General features: G+C 39.3%; 1 protein-coding gene across 1 annotated transcript in view; it reads left to right on the top strand.

The window, feature by feature from the left end:
• The first annotated feature begins 1243 nt into the window (after nucleotides 1–1243).
• Nucleotides 1244–18264, top strand: part of LOC138105287 (pinopsin-like) — an 89964-nt gene continuing 72943 nt past the window's right edge. Inside the window, exon 1 of the mRNA XM_069005071.1 lies at nucleotides 1244–1595. Coding sequence (XP_068861172.1) covers nucleotides 1244–1595 — 352 coding nt within the window. The remainder of the gene's footprint in view (nucleotides 1596–18264) is intronic.

Genomic DNA, 18264 nt, shown 5'->3' with positions numbered 1-18264 from the left:
AGAGAAGCTTTCATATTGTTTTAGTCCAGCAAGCTATGGGTATCATATATATATATATATATATATATATATATATATATACACACACACATACACACATACACACATCTCCATTTTTATGGAAGATTCTGTGCAGAATTTGCATGCAACCACATAGAAGACAGGCTATGTTGTTATGCACCCACATTAAGTACTATTGCTTCACAGAGTACACACACAATGCATTCACTTCATGCAGGTAAAATTCATGCCTGTGATAGGAGAGATGTGAGGCTTTGGGTCCCTGGCTGCTTTATAAATAATAAAGGAAGACATCTGTCCACTGGTAAATGTGGGAGGAGAGAAACTGATATCACAGATCTGCAAACCTTTGTAAGCACATGAGAGCTTGAGAGACTGGTTTTGAAATTCTTTCTGGATAAAGAAATACCTTCTCCTTCTCCTAAATTATTCATCATTTTAATTAAGGTATAGCTAAGAATGAAAATTCACTTGGTATAGATTGACTTAATGTGGGGGAAGACAGAGTTCTTCCTCTGGGAAGCTGATGCAAAGATATGTTTCACCATGGATTTTCTCACCTCAGTAACGTTGCTAGGAAGGTGCAAATAACCTTCTCCACGTTAAAGTGTGAGCTAGGGAAAAATTGCTTAAAACATCCAAGGAAATATAAACAAACTGATGTTTCTGTTAAAAATCAGAGTGAAAACTGAAAATAATGAGAGATATTTGTTACAGTTCAAAAAGTGAGAAACTGTTTGTAAATTATGTACCTTTTTTTTGGTCTTTGTGTAGAAAAAGTTGTTTCGTTTTTACCATTTGTTTTTTCTGTATTTTCAGAAAGACACCCATGGCCAGAGGAGAGGAGGGTAGCTGCCACTGATGTCCCTTTGCTCTGAAGGAGGACACCCTGCTGAAGAATCTTTCTAAGATACCTTCCATTCTGAGCATCAAAAAAGATCATCTGATATTATCCTAGGTTTAAAAAAGAAAGGTGAAATTGAGGTAATTGTTCACTTGGTTCTGCTGCCCTGGAGTTACTGCAGAGCAGACCCCTGGAAAGACACAGTGCAGGAAAATACTCCTCTACTGCAGTACAGTGTTTCACACCTGCATAACCATCTAAGAGATAGCTCATCTGAGCAAAGATCACAAGGCTCCTGAGATGATTTGATCTGTGATGGAATGACTTTTCTGGAGTACTTCAGCAAGGGGCACCCTGTGTCTCTGCCCTCACTGATCCATGACAAAGTCCGAAATGAACCACACTTGGACATCTAACCTGAGCTTTGGTGCACCTGCAGATCCTGTTGAGCCAAAGGCTGGACTCTCACGAAGTGGGCACACAGTTGCAGCTGTTTTTCTTGGATTAATCCTGTTTTTTGGTTTCTTGAATAACTTGATAGTCCTCATCCTCTTCTGCAAGTTTAAAACTCTTCGTAACCCAGTCAATATGCTTCTCCTGAACATCAGCATCAGTGACATGTTAGTGTGCATCTCAGGCACTACCCTCAGTTTTGCATCCAACATCCGTGGCAAATGGATTGGAGGGGACCATGCTTGTAGGTGGTATGGCTTTGTCAATTCCTGCTTTGGTAAGAGTCCACTGATGATTCTTTACTGTTCTTTTTTTTAATAGTGGTGCATAAAGCAACTTGATCAGGGAGCTAAATGCTCTTCTGTGGTAAACCGAAGGATACTTTGATTGACTTGTTATGGTCAAGCACAAGTGAAATGCAGTTTAAAACATCTTAAAAAAAGACATTATGAAAGAGTAGCATTGATCTAATAAACATTTCCTAACATATCTCATTCTTGAAAACTACTTATTTCTTAAGATCTAAAAATGGAATCTAAAAAAAGGCAAGCCGCTGGAGAGAGTTTGATTAAGTGTATGAACATATATAATACTTCTCTCTTTTTCAGGAAAATCTGTGCCATTGCTGAACTACAGGTCCCTCGGTGCATTTTCTGTCATAAACAAAGCCTCCTGAAAGTGCTCTATTTACCATTTTTAATTATCTCTCAATCTATAATATGAATTCCTCCTGTCCCAGATAATGAGTCTCATCAGTAGATGCTTTCTGTTCTGCAAAGCAAAACCTTTATTTTAGAATTACATGCTTGCAGATTCAATAGCAAATTAAGTTGCAAGAATAAATTTGTCAGAAGTGATGGGAAAAGTATTCAGTGTTCTTTGCAACCATCTTTTGCACTGCTAGATAAAAGTATTGTAACTGGACATTTTTTATAATTATTAAAAGAAGATGAAGGGCAATGAACAGTCAGAGGGCAGCCCTCATCCCTTGAAGGATGAGGCCTGTTGCTTTAAGAGTTGCACCACCAAGCAGTGACCCTTTCTTCATTTATTCCTACATTCATAAAAAGATCCAGTAAACCATAAACTGGCCTGTGGGTGCATGTCTAGAAGTGATTCCTCATCTAACCCAGACCACGGGACTTGGCACAGCTGCCTCTTGTTCTGTGTCCTTGCTTTGGTGCCTCCAGGCCACCAGAACAAAACAAGCACGTTCCTGGCTCTTCTCCCACCCTGGATTGCAGGACATCTTGTGCAGGCCCTTTGACCCAAGAAGTGTTCCCACAACTCTTACTGTAAAATCAAGTGGTGGATTCAAACACTCGTTCTCTACTTGAATTAGAAACACTTTGCTTCCAGTGGTGTGGTCTCTGCTACCTGTCCCTTCCTCAAATGTGTGCTCCACTGATGGTCATTAACTCATTGTGACAGCTTCCTCTGGGAAACTGCTGCTTTGCCCAAAGTGAAGCCTCAGGAGTTAGTAATGCTGCGTAATATAAGAGCACTTACTTTGGCCATCCAAAAACAGACTCCATGGTCAACAGTACCTTGGCTTGTTTTGGTAGGTTGTTTTTCGTTTGGTCTGTGCCAAGCAGAATGACATGTCTTCTTCCAGGTTTCATTTCCATTTTTGTGTGTTTTATGAATTCCAGTATTTCTGTCAGTAGTTTTCTCAGGCAGAAATACTGGAGAATTTTTCTCCATTCTTTGAGCTTTCTTTTTATTATTTACTGGTGGGATGGGAGAATAACATTTGAAGAGAAGTGGGAAAAGAGGTGGGTGTTTAAGGGCTTAGAAAAAGGTATGTTAAAGGTGCCCTTTGAGCCTGATGGCTTCTGTCTGGATACATGTGAGTTACCATCCCAGTGACTGCAGAATTAAACATGCAAATGGCTAAGTTTCTCCCAGGGTATTCTGCTTGTGGAATAATTCTTCTCATTCCGATCTATATTAATCAGATGCATGGCAGGAGAGCAGATTTCTGTGCTATTTTCATGTGAGAGTTTCTGCTATTACTCTTAAAATTGATTAGGTCATCAATGAGCACACAAGCAAACAGAATGGCAAAACCCAGAATGTCAAATGTGACCTCAGCTCCTCTGAGTGATGTTGGTGCTGTCAGTGTGTCCTGGGAAGCTGAGGCAGCCTAAATGCAGCTAGTTAGGATACTGTGCACAGTTCATGTCACAGTCTTGCAGCACTCACATTTTTTCTTTCGTTAGTGTGTATAAAGGGAATAATGAAGAACTTTGCTTGCAGAGTTATAACTGAAAGGTGTTGATTGGGATATAGCATGAGCAAAAGCAAATAGTAGTAGCAGGTTGCCTAACATTTATGTGTCCTTACAAACAAATTTTATCTGCTAATAAATATCATTATTCATCCTTTAGCTATTCCTAAAAAATCTCATACATTTATTAGCTAAAAAATTAGTTTTCCTTCCTCAGTACCTCATGTCTGATTTTGGCCCATCAAAGATAAGAGAAAGGACCGTAGTGCTCAAGATCCAGAATAGAGATGTATAATAGGAAAGGTAATTAAGTGAAGTTCAGCATCGAGGTTTGTAAGAATAAATGCTTCCATACTCTTATCTGTTTAGGTTTTTTTCTCATGGGATAGATGATCCTACTAGGATAAACAACAGTATAGGAACATCATGAGTTAATGATGTTAAGTGTTTAGGGATATGATTTTTGTGTAATTATGGTGGTTCTGGGTTGCTGGTTGGGCTAGATGATCTTGAAGATCTCTTACAAACTTGATGATTCTGTGATGCTCTAAGTTCACTGGCCCCACTAGAATTGCACTTTCTTGTAGTAAATGAAGGTATGTACCTTTTTCTTCCCAGATGCTGTGTTTTTCTAAATCATGAGGAAATTTTAAGTGAGCAGCTAATCTTCATGACTTGGTGATTATTTAATGATGTGTAAAACACACCTAAGCCAAATTCAAACTGTTAAAATATTTATAAATACAGTTTGTTCTTACAAGTCTTCTGAAAGGATTGTATTTTAAAGGTTATTTTTCCCTCTCCCAGTTGTTTTATGATATGATGAAAGCCTCCTTTGTGTTTAAATCAAATGAAGAGTGAAGGTGTTATCCTTCAGGTCTTTGGCTTGGATGAAACCTGAGACAGTGAAAGTAGGAAGCTGAGAGTTTTTTCAAATGTAAATGAAAGGTGAGAGATCACTCTTTTTTTAAAAAAATCGGGAGGTAATCTGGAAAGCAGATCTGATTCCCCTCCCAGCAGTATCGACGGTGCAATGTACATTGATGTCACTTAGTGTGAAATCGAGTAAGTTATTTACCAGGCAATCCATTGCCTACCCCAGGCACTGAAAAACCATGACCCAAGAAGGAGCACCAGGGGGTTGCCATGGCCACAATGGAGAAAAATTATGGACAAAGTGTGGTTTTTTGGTTTAATTACTTGCTGCTATCCTTATATCTGCTTTGTGATTTCAAACCATATGTGGAAAGCACAAGGTTTGGAAGCTAATGGGAAATACAGATGCTGATCAATAAGCATGTAATGGAGATTTTAAGGAGAAAATTAAATATTGTGAGATCTGCTATGGAAGTACAATATGTTGCGTCTTGATATGGGGAAGCATCAGGAATGGAGCTAGAGGAGAAACAGCATGGTCTGTTCCCTGCATAAATGATTTTACCCTGGTGCTTGTGCTTGTTTGCAGCTCTGTTAAGTAGGTCACTGCAGTGGAAACTGCACATGTCACTGAGTTGGGGAAATTGATGGATTTTTAAAATTTGCTGCCATTACCCACCACTTCATGGTGGTTTGACAGGCTCATGGTTATACATTTAAGCAAACATGGAAAGTGACAAATGGACAGGATCTATTTTTACAGCTGAATTCTCACTAAACTTTTCAGGCAAGGTAAAAAAAGGATGGTTAAATATATAATGAAATTATTACACATTAGATTTAAATTTAGGAAAAATATATTATTTATTAAAGCACTCCCATAGAGACCACATACACAGGAAGTGATATGCCATCCTAAGATTGTTTGTCTTGCAGTTTTGACCATCTCATGTGTAATCTCTCCAATGTCTTATTAAACACTTCAAATCTCTGGACAGATGAAAACTTTCAGAAAAAATTCATCTTTTCCCAAGATACTTGCACTAACATAAACCTCCCAAACACGTAGACAGGTGGAATTTGAGCTCAGATGACTTCTGGAGTTCATTCTTAGAATCACTACTCTCTGCTATGTCATATCAGGATTAAATATTATATAGGTTGATACATATGGGAAAGACAAAGCTGTCTCTGTCTCCAGAAATTCAACACTAGATTCTAATGCTGGAAAAGTTCGAAGGCACATTATTAGCAGGGATATTTCTCTGCCTGTTGAACTCTTAGCTCTTGTTTTCAGGTGTCTGCTGGTTGTTTTCTCTTTCTCAGCCTTCATGGTAGTTAAAATACCTGGCAGCTTGCCTGAGAAGTCGTTTCCAATATTTGATTGTAAAAAATGAATTCTGATTAGTGTTGTGTAAAAGAACATCATCATGCAAGAGAGCCCAGAGATGCCTATTTCATATGAAAGCTGTGTATTCCCACACAGCATCCTGTCAGTCCTGGATGCAGGAGAGGGCTACATTCCTAAACCTATTTGAACCAAAGTAAGGCATGTAGATGTGTCTTTATGTCCATTGATAAACCAAGGTCGTACCTAAATGAGGACTTTAATCTTTTTAGAAGCCCTGTACTCAACCTATGGGTAGATAAACTTTTCAGTCACATTAAAGTGGTTATTGATTTATTCCCTTGTAAACTGCCAGAGAACACAACGAATGAGAAATGGAGCTGCTCGTGATTTTGCTTTAAAGTTCAGCTGCCTCGTGACCTTAAACAAATTATTTTCTTCTTAGTATTTTACCTTGACTTTATATGCTGTGTCTTAGACTCACTGCATTAAACTAAGGTACTTATATTTAGGGTATAGACTTCCAACGTATTGGAAACTGTTTATGAGATGTACTTGAGACCTCAGATGTAATAAATGACTCTTCTGTGAAAAGATACATTTTTTTCCACAACTAAAGATGTAATCTTGCTTGGCTTGATCCTGCAAGAGCTTGTCTGAAGTTTTGTGAGCCTCGATGCAGCAAGTACTTGCCTCCCAGTGCAAAACCACTCTTAGCAGCTCCTCACTTGCCCACTGATCATTGATTGCTCCTTTTCCAGTGGGCTTGGGATGAAATTAAAGGTGATATTTCTATAAATAAAGCTGGTAGCAAACACAGTTAATCCATAATGCTTAGGAAAACATAGTTCTGCAGCAGACCCTAAAAACATTCTCTGTTTGAAGTGCATAGTCTCTAATGACTGCAGTCATAGTGACCCATGCAAGCTTTCCTCAGTAGCTGGTCAGTATCAGAAATACTCTGCTGGTTCAAACAGAGGGGAAAAAAGGTACCTGACTCATGGGAATAAGTCAAAAGTGTTTACAGTCCCTTTACCTAAAAAAAGAGAAATGCTGTCATGACCTTGAGGGCTTTAGTTACTTTGATACAGTGTAACAACTGACAGTTTGTCCTGAATTTTTATGTGTAATTTCAAGCACCTGATATGCATTAGGTTTTATCATAAACAAAAATACAAAAGTAGTTATTCAGAAGATATGTAATCCGAATTCCTCTTTTGGCTTCTCCTTTCCAGGAAAACTGAAGTTAGCCTGCTATACTTTTTATTTAAATAACTAATCAATGAGCTAGTGGTACATTATTTAATACACTTCTGAGGCCATATTTATATGGAAAAAATTAAATGCTCAACTCTTTAGAGACAGATGGGAATCGTCTGACTAAAACCAGACATTTTTCCATCCCCAAAGCTTCTTTTATAATCAATAGAAAACCAAATCTGTACTGCGAGCATGCAAACTGTTCAACATTTGAGATGGTCTCTTCAGGGTGATACATGTCCTACATGCACCCCTTTATCTCCATGGACTCTGAAAAGAACCCAAGCTCAGGGGTATGTACCTGCTCTGTACCTCTCTGAAGTCATGAGATGACCCTCACAAATAGGGTGTTCATTACTTCTTTTGTCTTTCTGGAATTTTCTTACTTTTGCTTAAAATTCCCTCCCCACTTCAGTATCCTCTTCCAGGATGTTTCCACGAATTTCTATCTCCTATAGCCATTAAACACTGTACAAAGCTGAAATCACTTAGAATGGTTGTGCAAGAGTGAGCATTTTTAAGATGTCTGTTGTGTTTCCATGAAGAAGTGCCCTCGTCCTCTATCCAATTTTACAATTCTGAATACATCATATAGGGAAAATGCTGTCTGCTCTTTCTACAGGTAATTTGTAGAGTATGAGTACTGGGCTTCTGCATTCATTTTACATGCTTGAAGCGGAGAGACAACTTGGGCAAAAGTTTTGGAAAACGTGATAAAGAAGGGATCGTGCCATGCAAAGAAAGTGGAAATGGAAGACCTAATGTTGTACATTCAATGTTATTCCTGAAACCAGAGACTTCTCTGTGGTAGGCACTTTAACACCTATTTGAAGTAAGAGGAGATTTTGCCTTCTTTACAGCAGAGTATCACCCGAGGTGTGTGCTGGGCTGGAGAGGAAGCACTGCTCAGCTCCTTGCTCAAGCCCTCCTCGCTTCTCCCCTCACCCCGGTGGAATGGGGAGGAGAATCAAAGTAAAACTTTTTTGTAGAGATGAGAACGGTAATAATTGAAAATAAAGTAAAATACAATACTTTGTAAATAATAATAATGATGATAATAAAAAGGGGGGAAAAATTGCTGCACAATGCAGTTTCTCACCACCTGCTGACTAAAGTCAGACCCCTCCTTTTTCCCAAACACACACCAGCTGCCCTTCTAGGTAACTCCCCTCAGTTTATATACTGGGCATGATGTTCTGTGGTCTGGAATATCCATTTGGTTAGGCCACCTGTTCCAGCTATGCTACCTCACAGTTTCTTTTGTGTACCTCCTCACTGGCAGACCATGGGACAAGGAAAAAATTGTCCTGACTCAGGGTAAATATGATTTAGCAAAAACCCCAAAATATCAGTGTGTTATCAACACCATTCTCATTCCAAATACAAAACACAGTATGACAGCTACTGAGAAGAAATTAACTCTACCCTAGCTGAAAAGCAGGACAGCGTCATTCGATTTACCCATTTATAAGGTGTCACAGGTTATGCGTGTTGGTGCTAACAGCATTAAGATCCTGTGGTACACAGCAGGTGTCTGTAGTAGCAGCCATGGTTGCTTCTCCTTTCCCTGGTCTGGGTAGCTCCAGCTGGGCCTCATCTCCACACCAGACTCAGTAGTGGAGTGTACCAGAACCCCCACACTGCTCTCCTCGTCCCCTCTCTCATCTTTCATCACAGCAGAAATTCAAGCAATGGCTCAAACAGCAGTTGGAGAGTGCTCTGAAAACATCTTCAGGTACCCTCAGCTTGTACCAGCAGCCACGTGTAGGTGGAAACATTTTTTTCCTTAGCTGCCATCCTTAATGTTTTCTGTCATGTTTTGTTATATGGTCTAGAATCTATAGTCCATTTTCCTAATGCCTGTACAAAAGAAAACAACAACAAAAAAATGCAGAGGTACCAACAGTGGGCAGCCATGCCTGCAGCACAGTTGCATATTTTTGGTCCTGTGTTATGGCCATGCATTGCAGAATGCTGGAGACTTTATGCAAAGAGATACACAAACAACATCAGTTCGCATGGACACCTCGAACAGGAGCTTAAAGGAAAGACTGTTGGACTTCTTGCAGAATTATCCTGATGGTGAATTGAGTCTGAAAGGTCATGGCTATAAGCTCTGCTGGAGATGATGAAACAGCATTTCTGTCAGAGTTCAAGTTTAATCGCTGACATTTCCAGGCCCTTTTCCCTAATCCTGGGTCACGGCATTAACCCTGACAATGCTATGCCTGATGTTGGTTTTCTTTTAACTTAGGAAAAGGCAGAAACCATCTCAATTGGTAGTCAAGTCACACGTGTGAAAAAATATGTCATTAAAATATAGCTGGATTTTTGGTCCCTCAGTGGGTATAATGAAATAAACTAGAGCCCAGTAAATAAGCAATATTCAATCAAATAAACACATTAGAGAGCAATGGACTTCACTTGAGAAGGGCTATTTACTCATATTATTTTTAACTATGTGTTTAATAATCTCTAGGAACTGTTAAGACCACCTGCATGCTGACACATCTGAACAGAATTCAGTATTTTTGGAAAACTTTTAAGCTTCTTTTGTAGCCCCTGAAATATACAAGGGAGAGGATATTATCTTCGGATGTTCAAATCCAAGTTATATACCTAGTGACATTTTCTTAACTCATGACATTCATTTTCTATGTCTCTTTCTTTTTAGGAAGCATTTAAGCAGAGTCTTCCAGTCCAGTAAAGAAATGAAACTTACAGACTTTTCAATGATATAAAGGATACAGAACCATTGCATAGTTCAAAATAATGACTCAATATAGGTGATACTATAAAGTTCATTTTCTCCCCTGTTTTCTCAGCTGTGACAAATACTTAAAAATAATCATTAGGGTTTAGATTTTCTTTTCTTTGCTTGGGGCTTTTTTATGTTAGTGATTCTGCTACCTTTCTAGTTAAAAAAGTATATTAACTGAGAAAATAATTTTGTTAAATTAGTGTACTGACACTAAAAAAGAAAAACAAGTTTCTTTGAAAGTTGAAACTATTCTGATTACATTTGCATTTTTCTACATATCAACACTAGCTGAGAAACTGCTTCTGAAACTGAAGATTCAGTAATGTCAATAAACTACAGCCTCTACTGATTCACAGACCACTTATCGCTTCTATGGATTTCTCAGCTAACATGATTCAATACTTAAATAATCCAAATGCCTCCCATTACTGGGTGATTTGTGGATTTGGTTTTGTTATGGGTCATTTGGGTTTTTTTTAAACCTAACTCAAAATGACCTCTGTGTGCTATAAATTTTCCTGTAATTGATACAGTCAGGAGAAACATTTGGAATCTGCAGACAGCAAATGCAAGGGAGCACCACTCTGAGTAGGCATTTCCTCTCCATGACATCCCCCATCCCCTTTCTGTGAGACGTCCCTGTGCTTTCCCTCCTGAGCAGTGTGGGACCTGGCTGCCCCTCCCTCCCCTCAATGCTGTGCTGGCCCAGTGTGGATCAGGGGATGCAATCAGAGGATCACCCCATGCAAGGGTGAAACCTCAGGTTCCCTGGGGCTGCTTGGCACCCCAGGCCTCTCTCCATGGTCTCCAGATGATAATGCCTCTAATCAAGTCACCTGGGTACCATCTTTTCTACTCTTATGCCAGACTTCCCTGCTTCAGCTGAAGGTTTCTCGTGCCAGCTATCAGCATCAAGCTTAATTGATCTGGGCTATTTCAGCCAAGTCATCTTCCCAACACGATGTAAAATTATTACTTCTCCTGTTTGTAGTTTTTTAAACCTATTTCACAGAAGATGCCAATATGAGGGAAGTCTAATCCTGTGGCCAGATACAAACTTCTACTGCTACTTAAGAAAGTGTAGCAGCCCCAAAGCAAAAGGCCAGTGAATCACGGGGCTAAACTGGAAAACTTTACATATATTTCACAGTGTTTTATTAGAGGCAGACATTCACTACCTGCTAATTTTCTAGTGTTGTTTTTCAATTATATCTTCTATTGTTTCTTTCTCCTGGTACTATTTTTTATTGTTTCTATTTGTTTCACTAATGCAATTAAGAGCAGAAATAGTAGATAACTACAGCAAGGAGGAGTCAAAGTCAACAGGCTTCCGATGAAACAAAAGAAGGAAACTTTTTTATGTTGAATTATTTTTGTAGAGATTGATAACAGTAGAAATTTGTTCAGGACCAAATGACTATCAGAAAACAAAGTATCAAAAAGCAGACTTGATTGTAAAAAATTTTCATAAGGAATACAAATCAACAGCAATGTAAAACTTTGCTTAGGTCAGGACTTAAGTAATTCCTAAAATTCAAAACCATTAGTTAATTCACATATATGGCATTTTATTGCTTAAGATCTAAGTGTTGTCTGAGTCTAGTACAGACCTCTGAGTACTGGAATAGCACATTGACATCTGGCAAGATTTGCTTTCAGCTAAGAAATGGTATGAATTTTATGAAACCATAGATAATCCCATTTAACTTGACCTTATGAGAATTTTAGGATGTGCAATGGTTAGACTTAATCCTTATGTGCATGTGCACACTGAAGCATTATTGTTGTCCAGACTTACAGTTTGGGGGTTATTTGTGTTCTGTGTTCAGGCTGTTTATGGAGTTACCAGGGGACCTCTTTAGACTGACACGTTTAATCACCCTAATGAAATTAGGCAAGCTGTTTGGGCACTGCGCAGCAGGCAGCCCAAGGCAGAGCAGGTCAGGCACTGCTCTCCCCTTCACTGCTGGCAGCGGAGCAAGCACTTCGGGGGAGGTTGATGGCCATCCCTGTGCCTGACCCGTCTGCCTCAGTGTGAGCTCAGCAGTTGATTAGAAACAGTTACAGGGTAGGAGTTAATACGGTAGCGATGAGAAGTTACAAATTCTGCCTCTCAGTGAAAGAGTGGAGTTTGTACCTGGTATTTGCATGTATATTGTGTATTATGTTCTGTACACTGACTATGGTGCATCAAGCAACTCTTCTCCATTTAAGTCTTTGTAACAAATCCCAGCACTTTGCCCTAGTTTACCCAAACTTCCAAATTTTGCTCTGTTTTTGAACTGCACAATTTTCAGCGAAAAAATATGTGGCAGTACAAGAGGGCCAAGGTTCAGCAGTGGCTGCATGAGTTTGTTGAGAATTGCTTTACTATGCATACTTCTTAAAATTGAAAATGTATTTCTATTTAATATCCTTGAGAGAGGCAAAGATGGCATCACAGGAGTAGGATAAAAGGCTGCTAGATAAATATGTCAGTGAGGATTTAAATAGACATTTTCTAATGGGTAGAAAGCAGGTTATGAGACAAGACAAAGCCTTAGCTTAATATACTTTGAGATAAGAGCAGTAGACATATCACCATCTGGTTCGCTTCATGTAACAGTTTTTCTCTATTGGTCAGTGCACCAAGGGGTGTTTAACAAGGAATTTGAGAATGAGTAGGAGTTTTACAAGTTAATATCTTTCCTAGGGTTGTGGGCACTCAGACCTTTGGAAAAGAAATACTGATAGCAGATACAAGCAGGTATTGGCCTCTTACTGCACTGTAATTGTTTTCTCTTATAATTTCAATAACTAAATAATGGTTACGCCTTGCAAAGCTTGTGTGTGGATATCAAGTATATGCCATTCAAAGTATTTTGCCTAGCTGTTCTTCTACAATACTAAACTTAAACTTGGGATAATTTTAAGCATCCAGTGATATTTTTCCAATATGTAGTTGCACAGCCTGTGATTTGTGGTGTAGAAACATCTTCCCTGAAGTAGTACTTTTGAATCTAATAGGTCATCCTGCATTTATCCCCCATTCCACTTACTCTCAGGAAACCTGCAAAATTTTTGTATACGCAATATAATATATCAAGGAATTCCACTTATTAAATATGTACTATGCGAAGAGAAGTACCTTCTCCTGTTTGTTTATTCTGAGTCTGCAACCTGATGATTTAATTTGAAAACCCACTTACTGTAATATAAGAAACACTAAATAATCTTTCCCTGTCTACCTTTTCAACTTTCCTCTTTCTTTTCTCTGTTTTCCTTCTCTAATAAGTCCTGATGTTTGCTTTTCTAAATGCTGATGAGTATTGCTGTAATGGAAGTGGTTTGTGTGAAGTTCTCCATCATAACTCTCTTTGCAGAGCAGTAAGTCAGAAACAACTGCCTGGTATTTAAAGCCAGGTCTGTTTTCCTCCACACGTGGCAGTTTACAGCAGTATTGCATTTCATCTGCTCAATGGTTCAGTTTCATGTGGTTGTGCTGCAGTACATCACAGTCAGTTTTTGTTGATCTGAGTTATTCTGTGTAGTGTGATCAGAAAATTTGCCACTTTTTTCCATCTTTTCCAGATCAGTTATTAATGTGATGAATAGCCCAGGGCCTAGCACAGATCCATGGGGAACTTTGCTGTCCACAGTTTCCACTAAGAAAACTATTTTTTTTCTCCTGTTTTTTATTTCATATTTTTATTTAATTATTTATCCACATGAAGATTTCTGTTATTGCAAGGCAGCTTACTATCCTTAAGAGCCTTTGGGCTAATCAAAGTTGTTTGAAAATCCAAGTAGGCATCACCCCTGTCTGCACGGTGCTGTCAAGGACCTCTGATGAATTGGTAAGGTATGTCTTCCCTCCATGATTGCCATACTTGTCCCAATATGTCATATATCCACTGTAACACCTTCTAGTGCAATTTCCACCCATCTATCCACTGCTGCAGATTAGACTCATTGGTTGGGTGAAATTATCTAATTTCTTAATGGATGTAGCAAGAGATCTCCTCTTTGAGGTCCTTTGGAGGGGTTAAGGAATGGGTTAAGGAATGGGGAATACTGCTTCTCCTCGCTGCACATCCTTCATCCATCACAGTGATCTTGGATAGAGACAGGAGCAGCCTTCTCTGGTGTTTCATTTCACCTCCACACCATGTGAGATTGTGCAGTTGTAAAATTGCACAAGGAACTCTTGGCCCAAAGGCAGCGTAAAGGCTGGTCAACATATTTTGAGACTGCATTCATAGTATCAGATATGACTATTTATTGACCAGATAATATCTAATTAGTATTAAAACCAGTTTGACCACTAGACCTTATGACAAACTTGACTCAGAAGAGTTAGTATTTTTAGTTTGTTCCACCCCTAGGAATGGTAACTGCCAAAGAAACCTCCCAGATTATAGAAAATCTCTAGAAATATACTCTTATTATTAAAAATTAGCAGTTGGATTCAGTGAAAAAGGAAGGGCTCACTGGAAGGAAATTGGCTGTGTGCTCTGGTGGACACGTGGATCGTCAGCTAGCAGATGTCATTTCATCTTTTATATGTCCCACACACAGAAACCCTCTGAGACTGCATGTTATGTATTACATCTGTGCACATCCTCAACATGAAGGAAGGTCCTGGGGATGCCCCCACGTTTCAAAAGGAACAGTCCTGGCAGGAGGTGGGGGGCCTGCAGGATGGTGTGGGCATGGAGATGCATCAGTGCACCCGACTGCCCTGAGAGCATCCTCCTGTTATGCCGGCACTGTACATCCACTTCTGCTTTTCTCCCGAGATGTTGCTGTGCAGGAGCTCCATCTAGTGCTGACATTTCTTATTCCAATTCCCTACGGCGGCAGAGTAAATACACTGATACAGAGGCAGCCGAGTCAGGAAGGTGAATTTGCCAGGGTCAGCCTGCTTTCCAGAATGCAGAGGGCTCCTGCATAACATATAGAAAGTGAGACAGAAGTGAATGTGCGGGGATATTTTTGGACTGTGCTGGTATCGTTGAGATGCAAAAGGGAATTCTTTACTTTATTTATGCCACTGGGGGTTTGTTGTTTGGATGGATAGGCATATTAATAACATTGCAGAAAAATAAAGTAGTACTCAGTGATGCACGTTAAGTCACCAGATACAGCCAGGAATTAAGATCTCCTTTAAAACACAAAATAAACATGTTTAAAAATTCAGCAAAGGAGGAGGAAAGAAAGAGGAAAAACCCGAGAGATTTCTTTCCTATTCAAAGTAATACATGCTGTTTGTATTGAAGATACTACCAAACACAAAGGAAAGGGTATGTTGTACAAAGGATGGAGCACAGAAATGACCATTGAGAAAAGAGCAAGGAAGATTTACTGAGCAGGACCAGTAATGCTTGTTGTCAGATTTGTCCCAGGAGGGTTGGATGCAACAGTGATTTCTCAGTGATTTCTTTCAAAGTGCAAAGTTCAACTGTGGCTTCCATTAGAATTAGAAGCAGGAAGATAATTCTTTGGAGAAAGGAATGATTGCCTGTTCTAATGGACTCATGATTCCAAGTCATCTTAGCAAAAGAGAACAGGCATTAGATAAATGGCAACTGGTGCATTTATTTCTATTCAGAGCTAGCGGTTGACATCTGAGGTAGCCTGTATTTGGAAAGTGGTTGTAACTGCTAATGTTCAACAAATGAGTGTAGGAATTTTTTTCTCAATTTCAAATAAGTAGAAATGTTTTTAATGTCTTAAAAATCAAAAGGAAATTGTGCTCTGATCACTAATATGTGGGAGCAGCTAGAATAAGAGTCACCAAATGAAAGAATATTTGATGATTTTGACCATTTATTCTGTGTTTATCATACAAATATTTAATAGGCATATCCAAATAAAGCCAATAGTATTTTGGAAGCACATCTCATTCTCATCCATTTCTGTCAGTTTTTGAGGCATCCACGCACTCCTCTGCAGTTCATATCCTTTATATTAGCCCTGAACTTATCAGGAGTTGTTATAGTCCCATTGTGATTTTGCTAAATCATAAAATGTTCTGCTGTGATTTGTTTATTCAGGAAAGCCAGGCAAGTACTGGTTAGTTATCCACCAAGACCAGTCCTCACTTGGAGTCTATTCATCTTAACTGTGAAATGTGTTCTAGGTTCAGCGGGCTTTCTTTTTAATTCTGGAAGGTTTTGGGGTCTTCTGCCAAAATCTGCTGGCAGGTGGATGTGGGCTCATAAAATATGTATCTCCTTTTTTTGTTTGGGACAGAAAAGGAAGACATGGACAAAATTGTGGGTATTAATGAAGATGGAACAGTAGCCATATATGTCTGCCAATCTCCAGACCTGTTTGAATCCCTTCTGAATATTAATTTGTAGTTCTCATCTCAAAAAATGAAAAAAACCTCCAAACACCAAAACCACAACCCCGCCAACAAAAAATGAAACCTTTGATTATAATTTTTTGTGAAATCTCATATGCACAATCTCTCACGTTTCTCTCTCAGATTTGCTCATTTTATGCTACCTTCCCACTAGCCCTACTGGCTATGGAAGTTGCTATCTAACTTAACTGTGTTTTATCAATTTAACTGAATTTCTTTTATTCCGGGTTGCCTATCCCAGATTTCATGGGGCTATCAACATTTTCACTGCCACTTTTTGGCAATTCCAGTATCATGAAAAAAGAGATGTAACCTGCAGAACCTCACTGGAGACGGCATATAACAGGTTTTTCCCTATCTTGGCCATAGCAATGAAATGTGTGTTATGAGACTCAGAGCTAGAAGGCAAAATGGAATTCTAATTTTTATTTAAACAATTAACAAGTTTTGTTATTTTTTCCTCTGTGATAGTGTGACTTAATAGTTTTTCATATTTTACTAAAGTGCATATGCTATGAGAAAACCAGGTCAACAAATCAGTGAGTCAGCTTTTGAAAGTTTCTATCATTATAACACTCTTATTTCCTCTCCTGCAAAGAAATCTCTGATGGCAGCAAATACTATAGTGATTATCACTGTATTTTTGTGGAAGAAATGTATTGATTTTAATGGAAGCAGAGCCCAATAATTTTACTTATCAGTATTAACATTAACTGGTGCATAAACAATGGAAACAAAGGTGATGATAGAATGCATTGCTCTCATGAAGTCTTTGATGCTGTGGCAGTTATTAGGTAAGACACTTTGGCCCAGAGCAACAAAATTGCTCCTGAAGAATAAGCAACCATTAGAAAAAGAAATTGTTTCCATTTTTTTTACCTCTTACTTCTTCTAAACCTCTCTTGTGAATACTAGACCTACGAATTGTATTTCATGCATAGTCCCTGGCAGATAATACTAAGATATGTTTTCAGAAAGATACAGAAGTACAAATATGTTGGAAAGGTCATGACTTTTAAGTTGCTTAAATTGTTTATGTTTCATTTTCATGTGTGGAATGTTTTATTTCTGTAGAGAACTAACAGAAAGATTCTCTTTTTTATTCAGGAAAGTTATTCCCTTGAAAACAGCACTGAGTCACTGATCAAACTAGTTTTGTATAACTCAATAACATATTTATGTAACATCATTCAGTAGCACAACTTGGAATTAAACTCAAAACTTTAAATTTGAGGTATTAAGAGACTTCATTTGAAGAGAGCTGTTTCTTACTGCTGTTCTTCTGTGTTTAAATTTAAGTCCTTAGGCAAGTATGATGAAAGGTGTCACCCAGAAGAAACAGCAGAAGAATACCTCAGCACAGGATTCCCCAATATTCCCAACTTGGGGGGCATCTCCATTTTAACTCCATCTTACAGTGCCACAGAGCTTTTTAGCATATTTTCCAGCTACTGGAAGAGCAGATTTAGCAGCTGGAAACTGAGGGACTAGAAAGAAGGGAACATAGCTGTGTTAGGACACATAACATTTCTGAGAGACCTACCTGTTGCTCATGTTAGGTATTTACCAGCAGAGCAGTAAGTGGAGACCAGAGCATGCCTCTTCCATCCCTGCTGATGTCCTTCCAGCACTGTGCTCTTCTTTGTTTGCTGCCTCTCTGAGTTCACTGCTCGCCACTGCACAGTGGCCTGACTTCAAAAGGAAAGGTGCAACTTCAGGCAGGTCCCAGCCTGCCAGCTGCTTGTTCACACTCCTCTTGCACTTCCAGCTGCATGATGTCCTTCCCAGGTGTCCTGGCTGTGGAGAGGGAGTGGAGCTCAGCACTGTGTGGATGTGGCCAGGTTGCTATTCCATACCACGCACATCATCACTGCAGGCATGGTTTTGGGGGGAAGAAAAGGTGAGCGTGCCCCTGGAAGTGTGTCATTTTGTTTCACTCTTCACTGGGGGGCATTGCTGGGATCAGCCCTGTGGACCCTGTCCTCTGTTGTCACTGCCTGCCCCCTTCCCACTTCCTCCAAGACACATCCTGGAGCTGTCGTTCTGAAAAAGTGGCAGCCTTGGCTCCAAGACATTGTGATGAAAAGTAGCACCTGTGCAGGAAGCACCTGCAGGGAACAGA

Source organism: Aphelocoma coerulescens, chromosome 1 (assembly GCF_041296385.1).
Source record: "Aphelocoma coerulescens isolate FSJ_1873_10779 chromosome 1, UR_Acoe_1.0, whole genome shotgun sequence".
In the NCBI taxonomy this organism is placed as follows: Eukaryota; Metazoa; Chordata; class Aves; order Passeriformes; family Corvidae; genus Aphelocoma; species Aphelocoma coerulescens.
This window is presented reverse-complemented; position numbering and strand designations above follow the sequence as displayed.